This window comes from Magallana gigas, chromosome 6, assembly GCF_963853765.1.
Source record: "Magallana gigas chromosome 6, xbMagGiga1.1, whole genome shotgun sequence".
Classification (NCBI taxonomy): domain Eukaryota; kingdom Metazoa; phylum Mollusca; class Bivalvia; order Ostreida; family Ostreidae; genus Magallana; species Magallana gigas.
In genome coordinates, this window is record NC_088858.1 from 21,226,457 (window position 1) to 21,243,066 (window position 16,610).

A 16,610-nucleotide genomic window follows, 5' to 3' on the forward strand; every position below is an offset into this window, starting at 1 on the left:
TAATGACGAATAAACTTGCCATCTTATCTAGATTACGTTTACTGTGAAATAGTTTCCATGCTATTTGCCTTCTGTGAAAAGTCATCAAAACTATTCAGCGGCATTGTTCTATTTCCTCGCATTTAGTCTTGATACTCCCCTAGTATTATCACAGTCGCTAAGGGAGATTAAAAGCCCGATAACCCAGCTTGTTTACTAGTAACAAGCTCTGCATCGCCGACTTAAAAGTTCTTCGGTATAATAAAATTCCTTTTAGCGATTCGGACGACATCAGATTTATTGTCCCTCTTGAAGGCAACTATTTCCAGAGGTTTCGCCATAAAGTTAAATAATTACAGTGTAGGTATACGAGGGTTGTCCCAAAATACTGTAGACAAAATGAAACTTTCACATACTTATGAGGTAATTTTTTTAACAAAAATATGATATTTTTAAAAAATCGGTAAACTTTAAATACTCTAATTATGCGTTTTTCATGTAAAATAATGAGAGATAGCGCAATGTCAAAATGACAAAATTACATTTGTCCTACAGAAAGTATGATCCCTGAACAAAGTAAAAACTGGACGTTTTTTAAAATACAAAACCATATAATAAGGATCTAAAAATCTTGCTGGAATTTCCCATAAAAATCTTAATCATGAATCAATTTTTGAAGATTTTATGACGTGTTATGACAGTTTGAAATATTAGGTTGAAGAGAGTTTTTTAGCGACAGAGCCTTATGCATGCGCATGCGAAAAAACCTCTATATTTTCTGCAAATAAGGAAAATATAATTTACCACCAAGATAATGCAACGAGCAGACAAAACTAGAACTCGACTTGCTTACTCGGATTCAGCAGAATAAGCCACCTGCCATACAGTCTACTTGGTATCGATGGATTTTGCTTTGCTGAAGGCTGAGATATGAGGTCAACGATTTTCGGATTTGGAAGAATTGAAGCGGAAAACGTTACGAGTCCTCGCCCGATTGGATCAGACATAGTTTCCAAATGTGTATCAAAAGTAGATTGAACGACATAACAGGTGCATTAATCATAACGGAGAATAATTTAAAAAGGGATAAGAATAGTGTTTGAACGACTTCCGGGTTGAAGACCTAAAAGGCCAATTTTTGTATACTTACACTTTTTTTACCTGATTTATGTCAATGATTAGACGTATTTGAGTATTCTAATAATTTGCTTTTTTATCCAATCATATTTCAAAATTGTATTGAAAACCTTATTTAAATGTTTTTAACCTATGGATGCCTTAATAATTATATTTCAATGACGTGCTAATCAACAAAGACGTTGTGGCTGTAATTTTTTACGTCGTACATTAATATATTGCGCTGTCTGGTGCAACACTAACGTACTAATTTTTTTTTAAAACTCATAATCAATGCATGTACACAGCTGAAATATAAAATAATAATCAACAATAGCACTGAAAAATGACCGAAACAGTTTAGTATACATCTAGTTACGCTAAATAATTTCAAAGGAATTGCTAATTAGCCTATTCTAAATTATTTTGGGACAACCCCCGTACATTTTATATATAATATCATATAATTGGTTAATTTTACCATTCATATATTTTACCTGCTGACAGGTTATTATACTGGTATTCGAGCAGCCATATGCAGCAACTTCTTCCCATGTGACGACCATCATCCAAGTGGCGGAGAAAGTTACAAAACTAGGAAATGTAGTACGAATTATGTTTGTTCCTAGCTGTAAAATGGATGAATCTGTTGATGTTCGATACCACAGAGACCCTCCCGGATCAGTATCTATATCCGTCCAAAATGCAGCAATCATTTTATGCGATCCATTTATAGGAAAGGCTTGTGCAGTATACTGCGTCAATTCGGTATCAAATGTAACGTCACCGTTGTTATTGACCTGAATGCAAACATGTTAAACCAGTTATCACGATATTTGATTTTGAATTGTAAAACTTTTAACACTTATTTCGCTAACAATATAGTTTATAGAAATATCCTTTACATACACAAACATGCAGTACATAATTAATATACTTACAAAGATGAAACGATACGATGGCCCAAAGAATGGAAATGGTACAGATATAAGAATACTTGAGGTAGATCCATCATCATTGCCTGGTAAACTGCTGTCTCCTGCAGTCAGGCCAAAAGGATAAAATTGACTGAGCGGATAGCCAAAAACTTTGATAGATAGCATTATGTAAGATGATGCTACTACGAATAAGGATAGGAAATACATGTTTGGTAGTTGATATCTCTAAATAAGATTCATAACAATACTGTCCGTTTTTATATTGGTCCAAAAATATCATTTTTAAAATCTATCAAATAAGATCTGAATTACCTAACATTTGGCAAAATATCATTGTTTTATTTTTTTTTGTTTTACAATATTTTCTTCCTTAAGTACACAAAGTTTGGCGAATAACGATGTTTATTTTAATTAACTTCCTGGATTTACATAACGCGTGACAATTTTTAAAAATTTTCTTTAATGTATCATTTAGATCTATATACTGTATATGTACGTGAATATGTATAGAGGTGTTTTACTTTGTGTCGTACTTTCTTTGAGCATTAATAATGATGGTCAGCAAACTTTTATAAATGATTTCTTTTACAATCTTGATGTCTCACTGCCTGGTTATTTCCTATTCAAGGCCCCAAACCCATTTGGGTTTTTTCCATAAAAATCACATATCTATTTCACTATTTAACATTGTACATTAATTTTGGATAAATATGCCACCATGCATTGTTGAGGAAGAAGTCTGTTTTGTTTTTCTGTTCAATATTTTTTTTACTTATGTACATTGTTATTTTGTATTCCTAGTACTAGATTTATGCGTAATGAAATTAAAATATATTTTTTCCTGTCCTTCTTACAATTCAACAACTTGGCATACAATTTTCCTTTTAATACAACAAATACCGGTATGAGAAAATCCTTCCTTAAAGGAAACGCATACACAATTGCGGAATAATTATGTAAGGTAAACAGCATCAATCAGCTACTCGTGTTAAGATTGTTTTTATATAAAACATTTTTCTTCCTTCTGTTAAATCCCTGTCATGTCAGGTGAATGCACTTTTCCATTATTAATGTTTTCTCATTAGAAATTTTCATTTTGTTAAAAATCTATTATAGCCACTATCCCTTTGAGCTTTTTTGACTATAAATGACAAGCTATCATACTTTTGGGGTTAATTAACCCGTTCTTCATCTTTTATATTTAATTAAATTATGCATTTTAAAATATGCACACAAAGAATTATTTTATACCTGAATCTCATTTTTTTTTAATAAACTTGTTATTAGCTTAAAAATTTCTTTGACAGAAATAGTCCATCAAAAGGATTTTACATGTAATTCAACGATAAATATTTAAAATAATTCATTGGATTGCGTTTATAAATAGGAAAATGAAACAAATTTGTACAATATCTTGCGAATATAATCCAGTGTGTGTCTTAACGATGGATCGCTACGTTGTCACAAGTTCGACTTACGAAAAAAACCTACTTTGTCACAACATTTGCAATCTTCGATAATTTGATGAGCTTGGAATTGTTTTGCAAATACGGTTTTCCTTTTTTTTTTATTTATGATAGCTATACATGTAGCTCTACACTTGCATTTTCTATTCAGTGCTGGCCATTGAATGCAAAATGAGTACTTGGGATGCTTTCCATTTAACTGGCATCGCCGGATTTGCTTGCGTTGCCTCCGTCGACGAATGCTGGAACGCGCGTCACCGGCGAGCGATTGCAGCAACGCATTTTATCGTTGCCGATTAGGAAACAATATAACGTCTCAAGTTTGTCCTACTACATCGAAAAACATTAAAACTGCAAATAGCCCAAATTTTGAGATAATTATCACTTTAAGGTATACGTTTACTCAGAATGAAAAAAACCCCACTGATGTTAATGAAAACCATCTATAGTGTTATAGACCTTTAATTGTAGTTACATTTTTCACTTTCAAAAAGTAGGTAAATGACCTACCTTTTGAGATAATGGCCATTGAATATATTTTTTTTTAAATTTAAGAAAAATTCCTAACAATTTTACACTATGATTGAGATTTTCTTAAATCTGAAAATAATACAAATTGCTAAAGTCTTTTTTAAATGAATTGGTGGCAGTGGCACCAAACAGACACAAAGCATTACGTTTTAATTCACAATTTTTATAAATATTCCAGTCCGAATTTCCTCTAACAGTTTTCAAATTCCTACCCTTTTTGATTCAATTTTACAAAAAACTGAATGATGCCAATACTAAAACATTTATGACATTAAACTAGGTATATTGACGTAACTCTGCAGACATAAAACTTATATGAGGTCAATGATCAAAATTTTGAGATATGGTGTCTTTTATCGTTTTAATTAAGCATTTTTCAATACTTTTGTAGTGTGTGCCATTCGATTATCCAAACAAAAAAGTGAGATAAAACCAACAGAAAATATGAAAAATTATGTTGACTAACAAATAAAATCTTAACTTTGAATATAATAGTACTATCAAAAATATTTCAGTGAAAAACAAAATCTAAAAATTCTAGTCTGAATTTCCTCTGTTTTGCTAACAGACCAACTTTGTTTGAGCCTAATTCCATAACACAGTAACAATATAGAATGTTATGTCAATAATAATTCATTTCATAAATACTTTTAGTGTTTAAAATAAATTTTACTCATGGCATTGAACTTTATAACTTTATAATTACCCGAATTCGAGATCTCAAACCCTGAGTAAACAACGTCCTTAAGCTGCAATCGTCTTTGTTGGAGCATTGTGACGTTGCAAATCATTTCATTAACGTCACCGTTTCCCGACAACGTTAATGAAAAGTACCTTTGTATGTAGAATTTACTAATATTTACGACAAGTGTAATACGTCAACGCGAAAGTGATGAAGCCGTCTTTCTCAGAGCTGCACCAAGGAGGAAGACACGTGTATTGAGAAGCGGCAAGGTAATTAAGGTCTTCTGTTTCCAACGGAAGACCTTATTGTTTTCGTACTGTTTCTTATTATTATATTTTTTTTCCAAATTTTGTGCACGAGATTTCTCGAAATCTATTCGACCGATTTCGACCATTTTTTCACAGATGTTTGGGGGTGATCTAAACTTGATCAAATTGCGTTACTTTTTTCGTAGTCACTTCCGGTAACGAATTATCGGCCATTTTGTAATTTTTGACGACCCATTTTGTGCAGCTATAAACTCGAAAATCATTAAAGATATGAATATGAAATTTTCAGGATAGGTAGACTATAGTTTGAAGTTGTGCAGCATGTAGTTTTTTAACGCCTGTTGCGCCATTTCTTGGAGCTCGCCTGGGCACGAAAGTTGGGTACGAATTTTCATTTAAAATTTTCATACGTTTTGATCTGTATCTTTTTATTAGTTGATATTTTGTTAAAATATATTTATAACAAAAGTAGTAGATTATCAAAAGTTCTTTCCAACAAAATCAAGAAAAAGGGGCTGGCCCCTTAAATTAGGGGCCAAGAGACTAGTAAACTCTATTACAAATAAACTAAAAACGATAAAGATATTGTAAACTATTATAGAAGCAAAGTTGTTGATAATACCAATATCTATTAGAAAAAATCATCGCCACGCCCCTTTATCACGTAATAAGGGATTTCAAGGGGCCAAAGTACTTAAACTTTGACGCAATATATCTAGAGAAGTAGATATATTTTGTTAGACATCAAAGAAGAGAAAATGTTTGCATTAATGATTTAAATAGATTCCGCTTATCAAAACACCAATAGCTGTCCCCTCAAGGGATCTACAGGGCTGGCCCCTAAAATATTCAAACATTTGTATATCTCAAAAATAAACAACAATTTTAGATGGGTGTTAAAACAAAAAATATTTGTTATCTTGAAACTGAAACCTTTCCAAAGAAATCAAGAAAAAGGGGCTGGCCCCTTTAATTAGGGGCCAAGACACTCGTAAACTCTATTACAAATAACTTAAAAACGATAAAGATTTTGTAATGCATTATAGAAGCAAAGTTGTTGATCATAACTATATCTATCAGAAAAAATCAAGGCCACGCCCATTTATTGCGTAATAAGGGATTTTTAGGGGCCAAAGTACTTAAACTTTGACGCAATATATCTAGAAAAGGAGTCATATTTTTTTAAGCATTGTAGAAGAGAAAATGTTTGCATTAATGATTTTAATCGATTCCATTAATGAAAGCACCATTGTCTGTCCCCATTAGGGAGCTAGAGGGCTGGCCCCTAGAATATTCAATCATTTGAATCTCAAAAATGAAGAACAATTTTAGAAAGTTGCAAGAACAAAAATGTTAGTATTCGTGGGACCATTTGAATGAACTCAAGAAAAAGGGGCTGGCCCCTTAAATAAGGGGCCAAAAGACTTGTAAAGTCTCTTACACATACTTTAAAAACGATCAAGATTTTGTAAAGCACTATAGAAGCAAAGTTGTTGATCATAATAATACTAGTTTGTAAAACTCATTCCCACACCCATCGATGACGTAATTAAGGATTTTAGGGGACTAAAATCTTAAATCTTTAATGTGCTGTATGTGAAAAAGCAAAACACTTTGTCTAGCATTTGAAAGGATATTGACAATCATATACATTATCTGAAAGGGAGGGGTGGGTGGAAATTCTGAAATTTCATTGATATTTCAATGGTATCATTTCAAAAATTGAACTGAAGACCTACTCGTTACTCGTAACGAGATCGTGTCTAGAATATTTTCTTATTTAAGACAGTAGAGCTGTCTGTTGCCGATGAGGGCATTGCCGCTGAGGGTTTATACATGTATATGGTCAGTGGGTCTAGAGTGAAATATGAATCGTTGAGAATTGATTTTGGAGTGAATTTTTAAAATAATTCGTCGTCGATGAGGACGACCGCATGGCATGGCTGGTACTGGAGATACCATGAGGGCCAGATATACATAATCAGCGAGATGGTAATAGCTTGTTTACCGCTAATGAGGATATCGATCTTGTTAGATAAATATTGGCGATGTGATTAAATGGTATGATTTTATTGAGACTGACGATGGATGATTGCACTGATTTAAAGTGGATTTTATGTAGGTCCTTAATCGCAGATAAAATGTATGCGACGAGAAATAGGATAATTTTGAAGAAAAAAAAATGTGTCATCAAGAGTAAATAATCACAAGCTTACGTGTGAGGTTAATCAAGTAAATCTCTTCGATTTTTTAATTTTGTGGCCAGAATTTACAGATATGTACGAATCTATTCATATATTAGCTTTTTTGTTTAACTTCCGGTTTGATGTTGTAGATTTTGTTACCTACTGTTAAAAAAGAAAAAAAAATCCTTAAAAGGAAAACAATCATTACCAATCATCAGAAAGTTGAGGGATATTTAAGATGCGTATGGCATTAAACAGTTAGCTATAGTCTGTCCCAAGATATTTATGCTGCACATTTGAACGATTTCCAATAAAAATACACATACCTGTGAAAGAAGTGCAATTGAAATCGATGGAAATTTCATAGATAACTTCATTCACACATAATAATTTTTCCCTCGTAAAAATTCACAAGAACGAAAACAACTTTCCTCCTGAGATTCATAATAGGGAATGTTGATATCTTTTCTCCATTCAGAAGTTACTCGCAATACCTCGCACAAATTTTCGACGTTATCATCCGGGCTTAATTATGGCTGATGCAATGCAAAATACCCGTAGACTTTCTATCTTAAGCCGTGTATTGAAACCTGACATGCTAGAGGGGGCGTTTCTAAAGGGAAATCTTGAGATTTTTTCATAATATTGAATGAACATCGTCTGAATTAAGAGGTATTTATAAATATCGCATAATTTAAGAAAATATGCGGCAAAATATCTTGGGACAGACTATAAGATTTCATCTGCAAGGCTTACCGAAAATATGTCTATTAATGAGGATGTTCTGAAGGCTGTGGTGAGGATTTAACTGGAGAATATGGGGTTACTGGAACTGGCAGGTACAGGTATTATTTTTTTACAATATAACAAAGTTTTGTCATGTATGAATGAATGAATGATATTTATGATATTACAGTGTAATAGCTCTTAAATCTCTAATTATTAATTATAGAAGTTTAAGAACAAGTGATGCCATTTAATCCAGAGACATAAATAACAGAGATTGGCAATTCCGCCATTAGCGTGTTGTGTTGTTGAAAAATGTTACGGGGCCAACCTTACTTTGAGTACTACATTATAGTAAATCGAGATAATGATCTTAAACCAAAAGTATATTGTTTTTATGTAAAATGTGCATAGGTTGTAGACATTTTTGAAACAAAAAAATTGAAAAAAAGATAATTATATAGAAAATATATTGGCCAGCTATTAAACATCGGCGAAATCTTGGACGACGGGTAGCCAACTGCCTTCCAAAATTCCTCTTTGAATATTGTTTATATGACACAAACTCATGGAATATATAATATTTTGGATGTTTTGGTAATAGGTTTTAGCTGTTCAGATTTCGATATAATTGGTTTTTTTTTTTTTAGAAAGATATACTGATTTGAACTGGGAATATTTTACAATAGGGAGAGCGAAATTTTGATCAGTTGCCAATCTCTGTAATTTATGTCTCTGATTTAATTGAATTCAATTAATTTAAAATGATAGGGAAGGACCCAAATGATGAGGATTTTGAAAAGTTACTACTGCATTTCTGCATATTACATGCTAATGAGAAAGGACAACCAGAAGGACAGGATTTGCATGATCCAGAATTAGGTCACTCGTCAGCCACGACGGAAGATCGAGAGCAAGGACCTACTTCGAATTCAATGATGGCAACAGACAAAGAATAGGTACTCTTAGTAATCGGATTATGTTTTTCATCAAAAGAATATTCTTTTCATTTAAGTTTTACTTGTTATGATGATAATCATAATCTAGTGATTTGTGCATTTTAGGATTGAAATGGTTGAAAACGTAGGAAGCTACAAGATTCAACAACTGAAGTCAAGGACAAGGATGGTACACAGATTCAGCAGGTGAAGGACAAGATTAAAGTTCTCTGTATCCAATCCCAGCCCAGTGAAGCATTGATTTTATTAGGTTTAGATGAATTATCTAGGTTAGCTAGGAAAGTGAACAACGAAGACATGGATGTGATTGAAGAACTGTATATACAATGTAGTAGGATGCATGGCAAGATTAACATGGGAAAGAACTGGGTACGGTAAGCAGCAAAATCGGCCCTGTTTTCAAAGTTAATGAAATTTTGAGTGAACTATTTGGAGAATTAACCTGTTTCAAAACAGTTTGATTTTTGAAAATAACTTTTACGATTTCCATATAATAGTTATCTAAAAATAGCGTTGTTTATAGCTATTCAGTTAACCAAAAACGTCATGACGTCATGAAATGTATTGACAACGTTCTTCAAATAATAATTATTTCTGTTCTGGTATATAATGTAAATAAAGACATATTTAATCCATCATTTCTTTGCCTTTTGCAGTAAGGAATTAATTATGTTTCATGTTATATAAATTTATACATCATCATCATAATAGTTTGCATTCTTTCACCAGAGGTCGTGTTACGCAACTTTCGCTTGCACCTCTGACAACGCCCAATGTACAATATTAATGTACAAATTGAGACGATGGGCAAAATGTATTTAAAATCAATGTTTTTTTGTTTTGTTTTTTTGTTTTTTTTTGTTTTTGTTTTTTTTTTTATCTAAAATCAATTTAAATGTCTAATGCATGTGAACATCTTTCTTTCAAAGTTACTGTAAGAGCTTTTTAGCCGAGGTAAAAATTAAAAACTGCATGACTACATTATCTAGTTTGACGGATTTTTGAAAAATTGAAAGGGCAGGTTTTGCCCGCTCCAGATTGATCGCTGGTTTTATAGAAATCAGCAGCAGTGTCAACTCCTATAATCTTATAAACTTGCCCACAATGCTTGTCCTCTCTTTAAGATGATTAGACAAGAGAATGAAAACAGCAATAACACGTGCCTGTCATCCTTGTTTTGAGCATGTGACATACTATTTCTCCAGTGTTGACAGAAGTGTAAGCTGTACAAGTAATAGCCTTCCAAAAAGCTTGCTCGACTAAACAAAATAATTCAAGGGCTACTGTATCTTATGACATGAATTTTAATTTTCGCTATTGTTCATAAATGCATAAACGGAAGTAGAAAATTCAGTCTTTTTCTTCGATATATAGCTTATGGTGTTCCGATAGGGCCACTTCGACCTTTGCAATTTCGGGCGAAGATGCAAGGTTGCGAAGGCGATGGAGCGAAAGTGCGAAGATGCGACGGCGAAGCGCGTAGATGCGAAGGCGAAAGTGCGAAGTCGCGAGGGCAAAGGAGCGATACTACTATCACTCTTTCGCCCTCGCAACTTCGCATTCTCGCCTTCGCACTTTTGCCTTCGCCTTTTTATGTTTTTGGAGCTCTCTATCGTTTAAAGATATCTATAGCTGTATAAAATAACATCTTTGGCAGAAGATTAACTTTTGAGAATTTATTTTCAACACCCCGCGCAGATCAATATTTTCAATATTTCTAGTGGGGAGGGGGGGGGGGGATCCGAGGGATAATTGTACTATTGTACTAGTCGGGGGGGGGGGGGGAGGTCCGAGGCATATTTTTGGTAATTTTACTATGTGAAATCAATAATACTAAATTTTTCAGGGGGGGGGGGGGAAGGTATCCGACCCTCTCTCCATTACTGTGTGAAATTAATTTTCCGTGGGGGAAAGGGGGGGGGGGGGACCGGGCCCCTCTCCAGCTCATCCGTGCGTGAAAAAGGAATGTCGCATAATTAAATTAATATGGTAATGTGTTTGAACCACGATGTTGGTTTAAGGTAAACAGACAGCTGATAAGTGACGGGAGTCTGGAAGTGTATGTGTACACATTATTGCGGACATTACATTTTATGAGGAGTATATAATGATTAGGCATAGTGAGCACCGGTAAACATATATGTCACATAACACAGTAAAATATTAATAAACTTTCATAGTAAGCACGATGGCCTACAGCGCATGGGTAACATCTGAGATTAATCGGCAAACCTCGGGCGAGTACGGTGCAACAAATTCGATTCCATTGGAATCGACCGATACCTCATGCTGAATGCAATAAAAAAAAAAAACGAAGGCGAAAGTGCGAAGTTGCGAAGGTGAGAGTGCGAAGTTGCATGGGCGAAAGAGCGATAGAAGGATTGCTCCTTCGCCTTCGCACTCTCGCCTTTGCATCTTCGCACTTTCGCCTTCGCAACTTCACACTCTCGCATCTTCGCCCCCAAGGCGAAAGTCGAAGTGGCCCCATCGGAACACCATAATAGCTGGAGCATGTACATGTATATTATTTGAAATTTATTTATTTCATTATTTCAAATTATTTGAAGTGTACATGTATCAAGTCATTTCCAACGACAGGAAAGTAATAGAAACAGTTTCTGTTATTCAAATATTTATAAAGCTGCATGTGTACACACGGTGTGCTCTGGGGTACTCTCATGATCCCGTCCACTAATCGGCACGCAAACATTATGAATTCATGTGAAGTTATCGCGCGAAGACCTGCTTTTAAATTACCTAACACTCAAAGGATTAGATCTCCAATGTTTTGAATAAATCCATTGGGAGGGGGTCAAATGATTTTTTTTTTACATTTGTTTTGTAACAACTATATATATATTATACTTTAGATTGAATGTTTTAGAAGAAATTTATCGAAGAAACACTATGCACACTTAACTACTAATTGATTAATGTACATTTAGTAAGACACGCGAGTTATATCTTTTCAGGATGAATGAAATCGATCTTTGTACCAAATATATAAATCTACACAAATCTAATGTTTTGAATCTGACTTCTGATTTGATAATAAAACTGTTTTGAAATTTTAAATGTATCTGTATAAACTTTTCTCTCTCTCTCTCTCTCTCTTTCTCTCTCTCTCAGCTACTTTATGACGTCATTTGCTTACACTTGTTACGTCATTTATGTAGAGTACAACGACACACAGATAACTTTATATTCATTAAATAGCAAATAATAAGAAACGTTGAGGTTTTTAAAAAAAAAAAATTCTTATATCCATCCTGAAATCAATATTGTTTATTTGTTTTTACTACACAACAATGTTGACCATTTTATCTGCAATACACGGTATGTAATTGTGAGTAATTCAAATACACTGTGTCTAAGGACTAATAAACTAATAAAAATACTCCAATTTTTCCATGGAACGGTTTTATTTTTCTTTGATTAAAGTCAATTGTCAACATAAGTCTATTTTTTCAGTTAAGTATTTATTTAGGCATTGTCATATTAAAGAAACTCATCTTACGTCTTAGCTAACCAATGAAAACATTCATTTTTTTGTGCATCTTGAAAATAGAAAAAAATAAAAAACGAAAGTGGCCGCAGTCTTGTACATATTTTTTTCCGTTTCTATGTTAATAAGCAGTCTAAAATTGTGCTATTCTGAATTATTGGTGTATGTACTCGAATGCGGCCTTATAGAAATATCAGATCAAACATTACAAAAACATATATATATTACAAAATCCGTAAACAAGGTCCGGTTTCGGAGTTTACAATTACCAAACGCACGTGAATTTTAGCAAACGAAAGTTACTTTCATGCATGGGGTGTCCTACATGAATTATTCCGGCGAACATTTTAAAGATATCATGTGTTTGATTTTTCACATTTCGACAGGGCCAATTTGTTAAACTTAGCGTACCCAATTCTTTATGTTTAACGGTTCGGGGGGGGGGGGGGGGTTGCAGGTACAGTTACTAAAGCCATAAAAAGTGCTTAAAGGAGAGTGGGATTTCTGAAGTTAAGAGGGTAACACTTCTTGTAAAGAGGATATTCGGTCACCAAAACAAGAATCTTTTTAGCAAATATGTACCCACAAATGCCCTTGTATTCAGTTGGATTTCCTCAGCCTTATTCATATGCACCTCAATATGAAGGGGGATACATGTATAGGTCAGTCAGACCCCAGGGTCAAGGGATGCCTTATAGGAAGCAGAGTATGGACAGGGGCACATGCTTATTTTGTGAATCATCAAACCACTATGTTAGAGATTGTGAACTTATGAAACAAGCGAAGAGAAAGTAGAGAATGTCCTTTGGAAAGTATGAGTTATTAGTCAGATAGACTAAAGGGGGTCTCCAATGTTTAGTGTTTTCAACATTGCAATGTTAGGAATTACTTTGGTTGTGAATTTCCCACAATTCTTTTTAATCATTGTGAAGATGTTATTCTCAACATGTTGTATGATTTTGAGATTTATAAACACAGTATTTCATCACTTTCGTGTTTATTTGTACTTTTACATTGATGAGATAGTTAAAACATTTTGAGAAAATGTATGTTATGGAATGCCTGACCTTGTAACCTGAAGACAACTAAGTGTTAGTGGATTTATTCACGTAGGTTACAAGTGAGGGAGTTCCATCACCCATATGTCTCTCATGTTGGACCCTCGGTAGATTGACCATAAATTTATATTTACAGGAAAATACATATTTTAGAATACCAGAATGGGAGGGAAGACTTGATTTTGATCAAACTGGTGAAGAACTAAGACAAAATTCATCATTGGTGACATTGGAAGCAGGGACTCCCTCATTTGTAACCAAACATCTTACAGCTGAGCCTGTTCTTCAAGGGGTTGATTTTGACAAAATTATATATGTCAGATCAGAAACATCATAATTTGGATCATTGGAACGATGTTTTGAGTAAGGAGTAGTAGATGAAGATCTTTAGTTTTGAATTAGTATGTGGCTTACACAAGGTGTTGATGATATGGAATTCTTTTCACATTCCAAAGGAACTTTTAAAGGTCTTTCTTATGCCAGTATGATACCTCTAAGTGTTTTCTTAGAAAATAGTGTTAGTTGAAGGGATCACAAAGAGTTTGTATGCCAGATTTTGTTTGAGAAAATAAGGTCAGGAGCCATAAGAGTTCTAAGGAAGATTGGTGAATGTGATATGCCTAGGGTTGTGATGCCGTTGTTAGAAGAGCCATCTAAACTACGGTTATGTTTGGATGGAAGGTACTTAAATGTGTGGATAAAAGATTCTCTGTTTCGTCTCGAAACTTTTAGTGAAGTCATAGGTTGATAGATTCAAAGGCATGGATGTCAACATATGATGAAAAGTCAGACTATGAACACAATGCTTTGTCAGAGAATTCATAGACTTTCGTCGGGATTGAATTTAGTGGATTTATCATGGTTTACACAGTTTTTCCTTTTGGATGGGAGGCCTCACCATATGTTTTATCAAACATCTTATCTTAGAAAATTGAATGTAATAACAACTCAGTATATTGATGACCGTTTGATGTTAGCTGACCCATCAGAGTGCACTCCTGACTTGGAAGCAAAGGAATATTGTTTTAGGGTGATATACGCTCTACTTCAAATTTTAACATTATTAGGTTACACAAAATCACTTGAAAAATCATGCCTGGAACCCCAACAATGTGTACGGTTCCTTGGATTTTTGTTAAATTCCGTAAAGTAAGCTTATACCTTGCCAAAGGATAAAAAGTTTAAGTTCAGAGAGTTAAGAGAGTCACTTGTGGCAGGAGTAAGATTTCTATTCGCACTTTCCAGCGTTTAGCAGGCAAGTGTGTTTCGATGGGTTTTGCAATTCCAGGAGCTAAATTGTACTGCAGGGAAGTTAATAATGCAATTTCATGTGGGGTTAAAAGATCAAAAAAGTATTGTCATAGGTTATGAATTGCGGGAAGAGTTGAAGTACTGGCGTTTCTTAGACGTGTGGAAAGGTTACTCAAAGTGGAGGTCAGAGATTCATAAGCAAGTATGCTTCTGGCTACAAGTATGGGAAGTAGTTTATTTTCAGGGGGAAAAGATAGAACTCGGAGATTTTTTGTAGACAAAAGACAGTAGACCTATTCATTTGAAGGAAGCTGAGGCAGTCCTTTAGGTCTTGAAGCCAGTAGAAGAAGTAATTAGAGATTCAAGGGTTGACTTACTGGTAGATAATGTTGCTGTTCTGAGTGTTTGGAACAATCAAGAAGGATGGGATAGATCTTTGAACAACATAACAAAACATATATTTCAGTCGGCGACTTCTTGTAATCGTGATCTGCACATGCAATATGTACCCTCAGATTTGAATGAGGCAGATTTACCTTCACGTAGTCTTAGTTAAAGTGCGTGTTTGAATATTGGTTCATGGCAGTGTGTTGAAAGGCAATTTGGACCTCATTCAGTGGACCTCATGGCTATTGATTCTAATGTGATGAAATCTTCAGGAAGTACAGCAAACCCACATTTTACCACATATCCTACCCTATATTCATCCGATGTAAATTTGTTTCCTCACGATTTGTCAGTGGTGGTTAATGCATTTGTTTATACCCTTTTGCCCTCATACATCCTGTACTCTTATTTGTAAGGGAACAGAGAGTTAGTCTTTGCACCTGTGTCCTACCATTGATCAAGCCTGTATCTGTTTGGTGGCTTTTTGTTTAAAAGCATGTTGTCCAGAGTTTAAATTTAGAGGCCATGGGAGATAAGGCAGTAATAAGTGTTCCCTCTAGTAGAAAAGGTTTCGATACTGATAATAAGGGTCTGAGATGGCCACTTGTTGCTTTTAGGTGATTGTTTTTATTAACTATTCGTTTTTCATTTCTTAGGGAGAAAGCTTTGATCTGGTTAAGATTGACCAGAGGATTAAGAAATTGAATGACAAATCTTACATCATCATCTTTATCTAAGAGAAAAGATTGTTTGAAAAACTCTATGAATTTATTTTTTCAACTGTTGAGGAAAGAATGCACAATATTTATTTAGACCCCTGATGATTCAAAGCATTTTCTGCTATGGAAGGATGATTTTAGTAAAACATAAGTTCATAAAAAAATTGTACATTTTTGGGTACTAAAGAATTTGGAAGTGGTGAATGTCCAAGACGATTCGTAGCTGGGACAGTATCTGTCATGGTACAAAACTTGTCGGAGGTCATTTACGAAATGGGTCGTGGTAAATTCTGGGATGAGAGAAGTGATACAGGTAACCCTGCAGCGGCACATTACATTAAACAGTATTTGAAACCTTTTCAAGAAGAACAAGAAGCAGCGCATGTAGTTCCTATGCCAATGGTTTTGGGTAAAGTAAAGAGAATTGCCTCGTATATAAATAATAGAGAGGTTTAGCGGGCCAACGGGCACGCGTACTTGTACGTGAAAGTTACAAGTTAGAACTACACGTAGCCGTTCACATAACTTTTCTTGTTTAGTAGTTATAACGTGTACCTGCACGTGTAAAAGTTTTAAATGCCATTCTAGATATTCTCTCCTACTAATAATAGAATGTTTGGTCACTGTTGAAAATTGAGAATTGCCGGTATTAATGCCGTGGAACATCATTTTTTATACAGTCAGGTATATTTTAACTATTCACATATGAATAAAATACACCGTAACAGAGCCGTTTTGGAGGAAATGTGATTCGTGTACTAAAACTCAAATAACTTATTAAATGTTAATGAAAATTTGTGTTTGTTGATATTAGTACTTGCATTAAATACTCAAG

At 34.2% G+C, this 16,610-nt stretch overlaps 2 protein-coding genes across 5 annotated transcripts in view; both read right to left on the reverse strand.

Annotated features, from left to right (window-relative positions):
- LOC105329357 (uncharacterized) overlaps positions 1–2,282 on the reverse strand; it is a 162,452-nt gene extending 160,170 nt beyond the window's left edge. The window contains exons 1-2 of one of the 3 annotated variants that reach the window (XR_010714492.1): positions 2,037–2,282; positions 1,593–1,895 (exon numbers count right to left, since the gene is read on the reverse strand). Coding sequence is in view for 1 of the 3 variants with exons in the window: in XM_066086599.1 (XP_065942671.1) it covers positions 1,593–1,895; positions 2,037–2,240 (507 nt within the window). In the remaining 2 variants the exon portion in view is untranslated. The remainder of the gene's footprint in view (positions 1–1,592; positions 1,896–2,036) is intronic. The other 2 variants (XR_010714491.1, XM_066086599.1) reach the window with 2 other exon arrangements.
- LOC136269675 (uncharacterized) overlaps positions 1–16,610 on the reverse strand; it is a 129,751-nt gene that overhangs the window by 25,845 nt on the left and 87,296 nt on the right. The gene's annotated exons all lie outside the window — the stretch shown is intronic.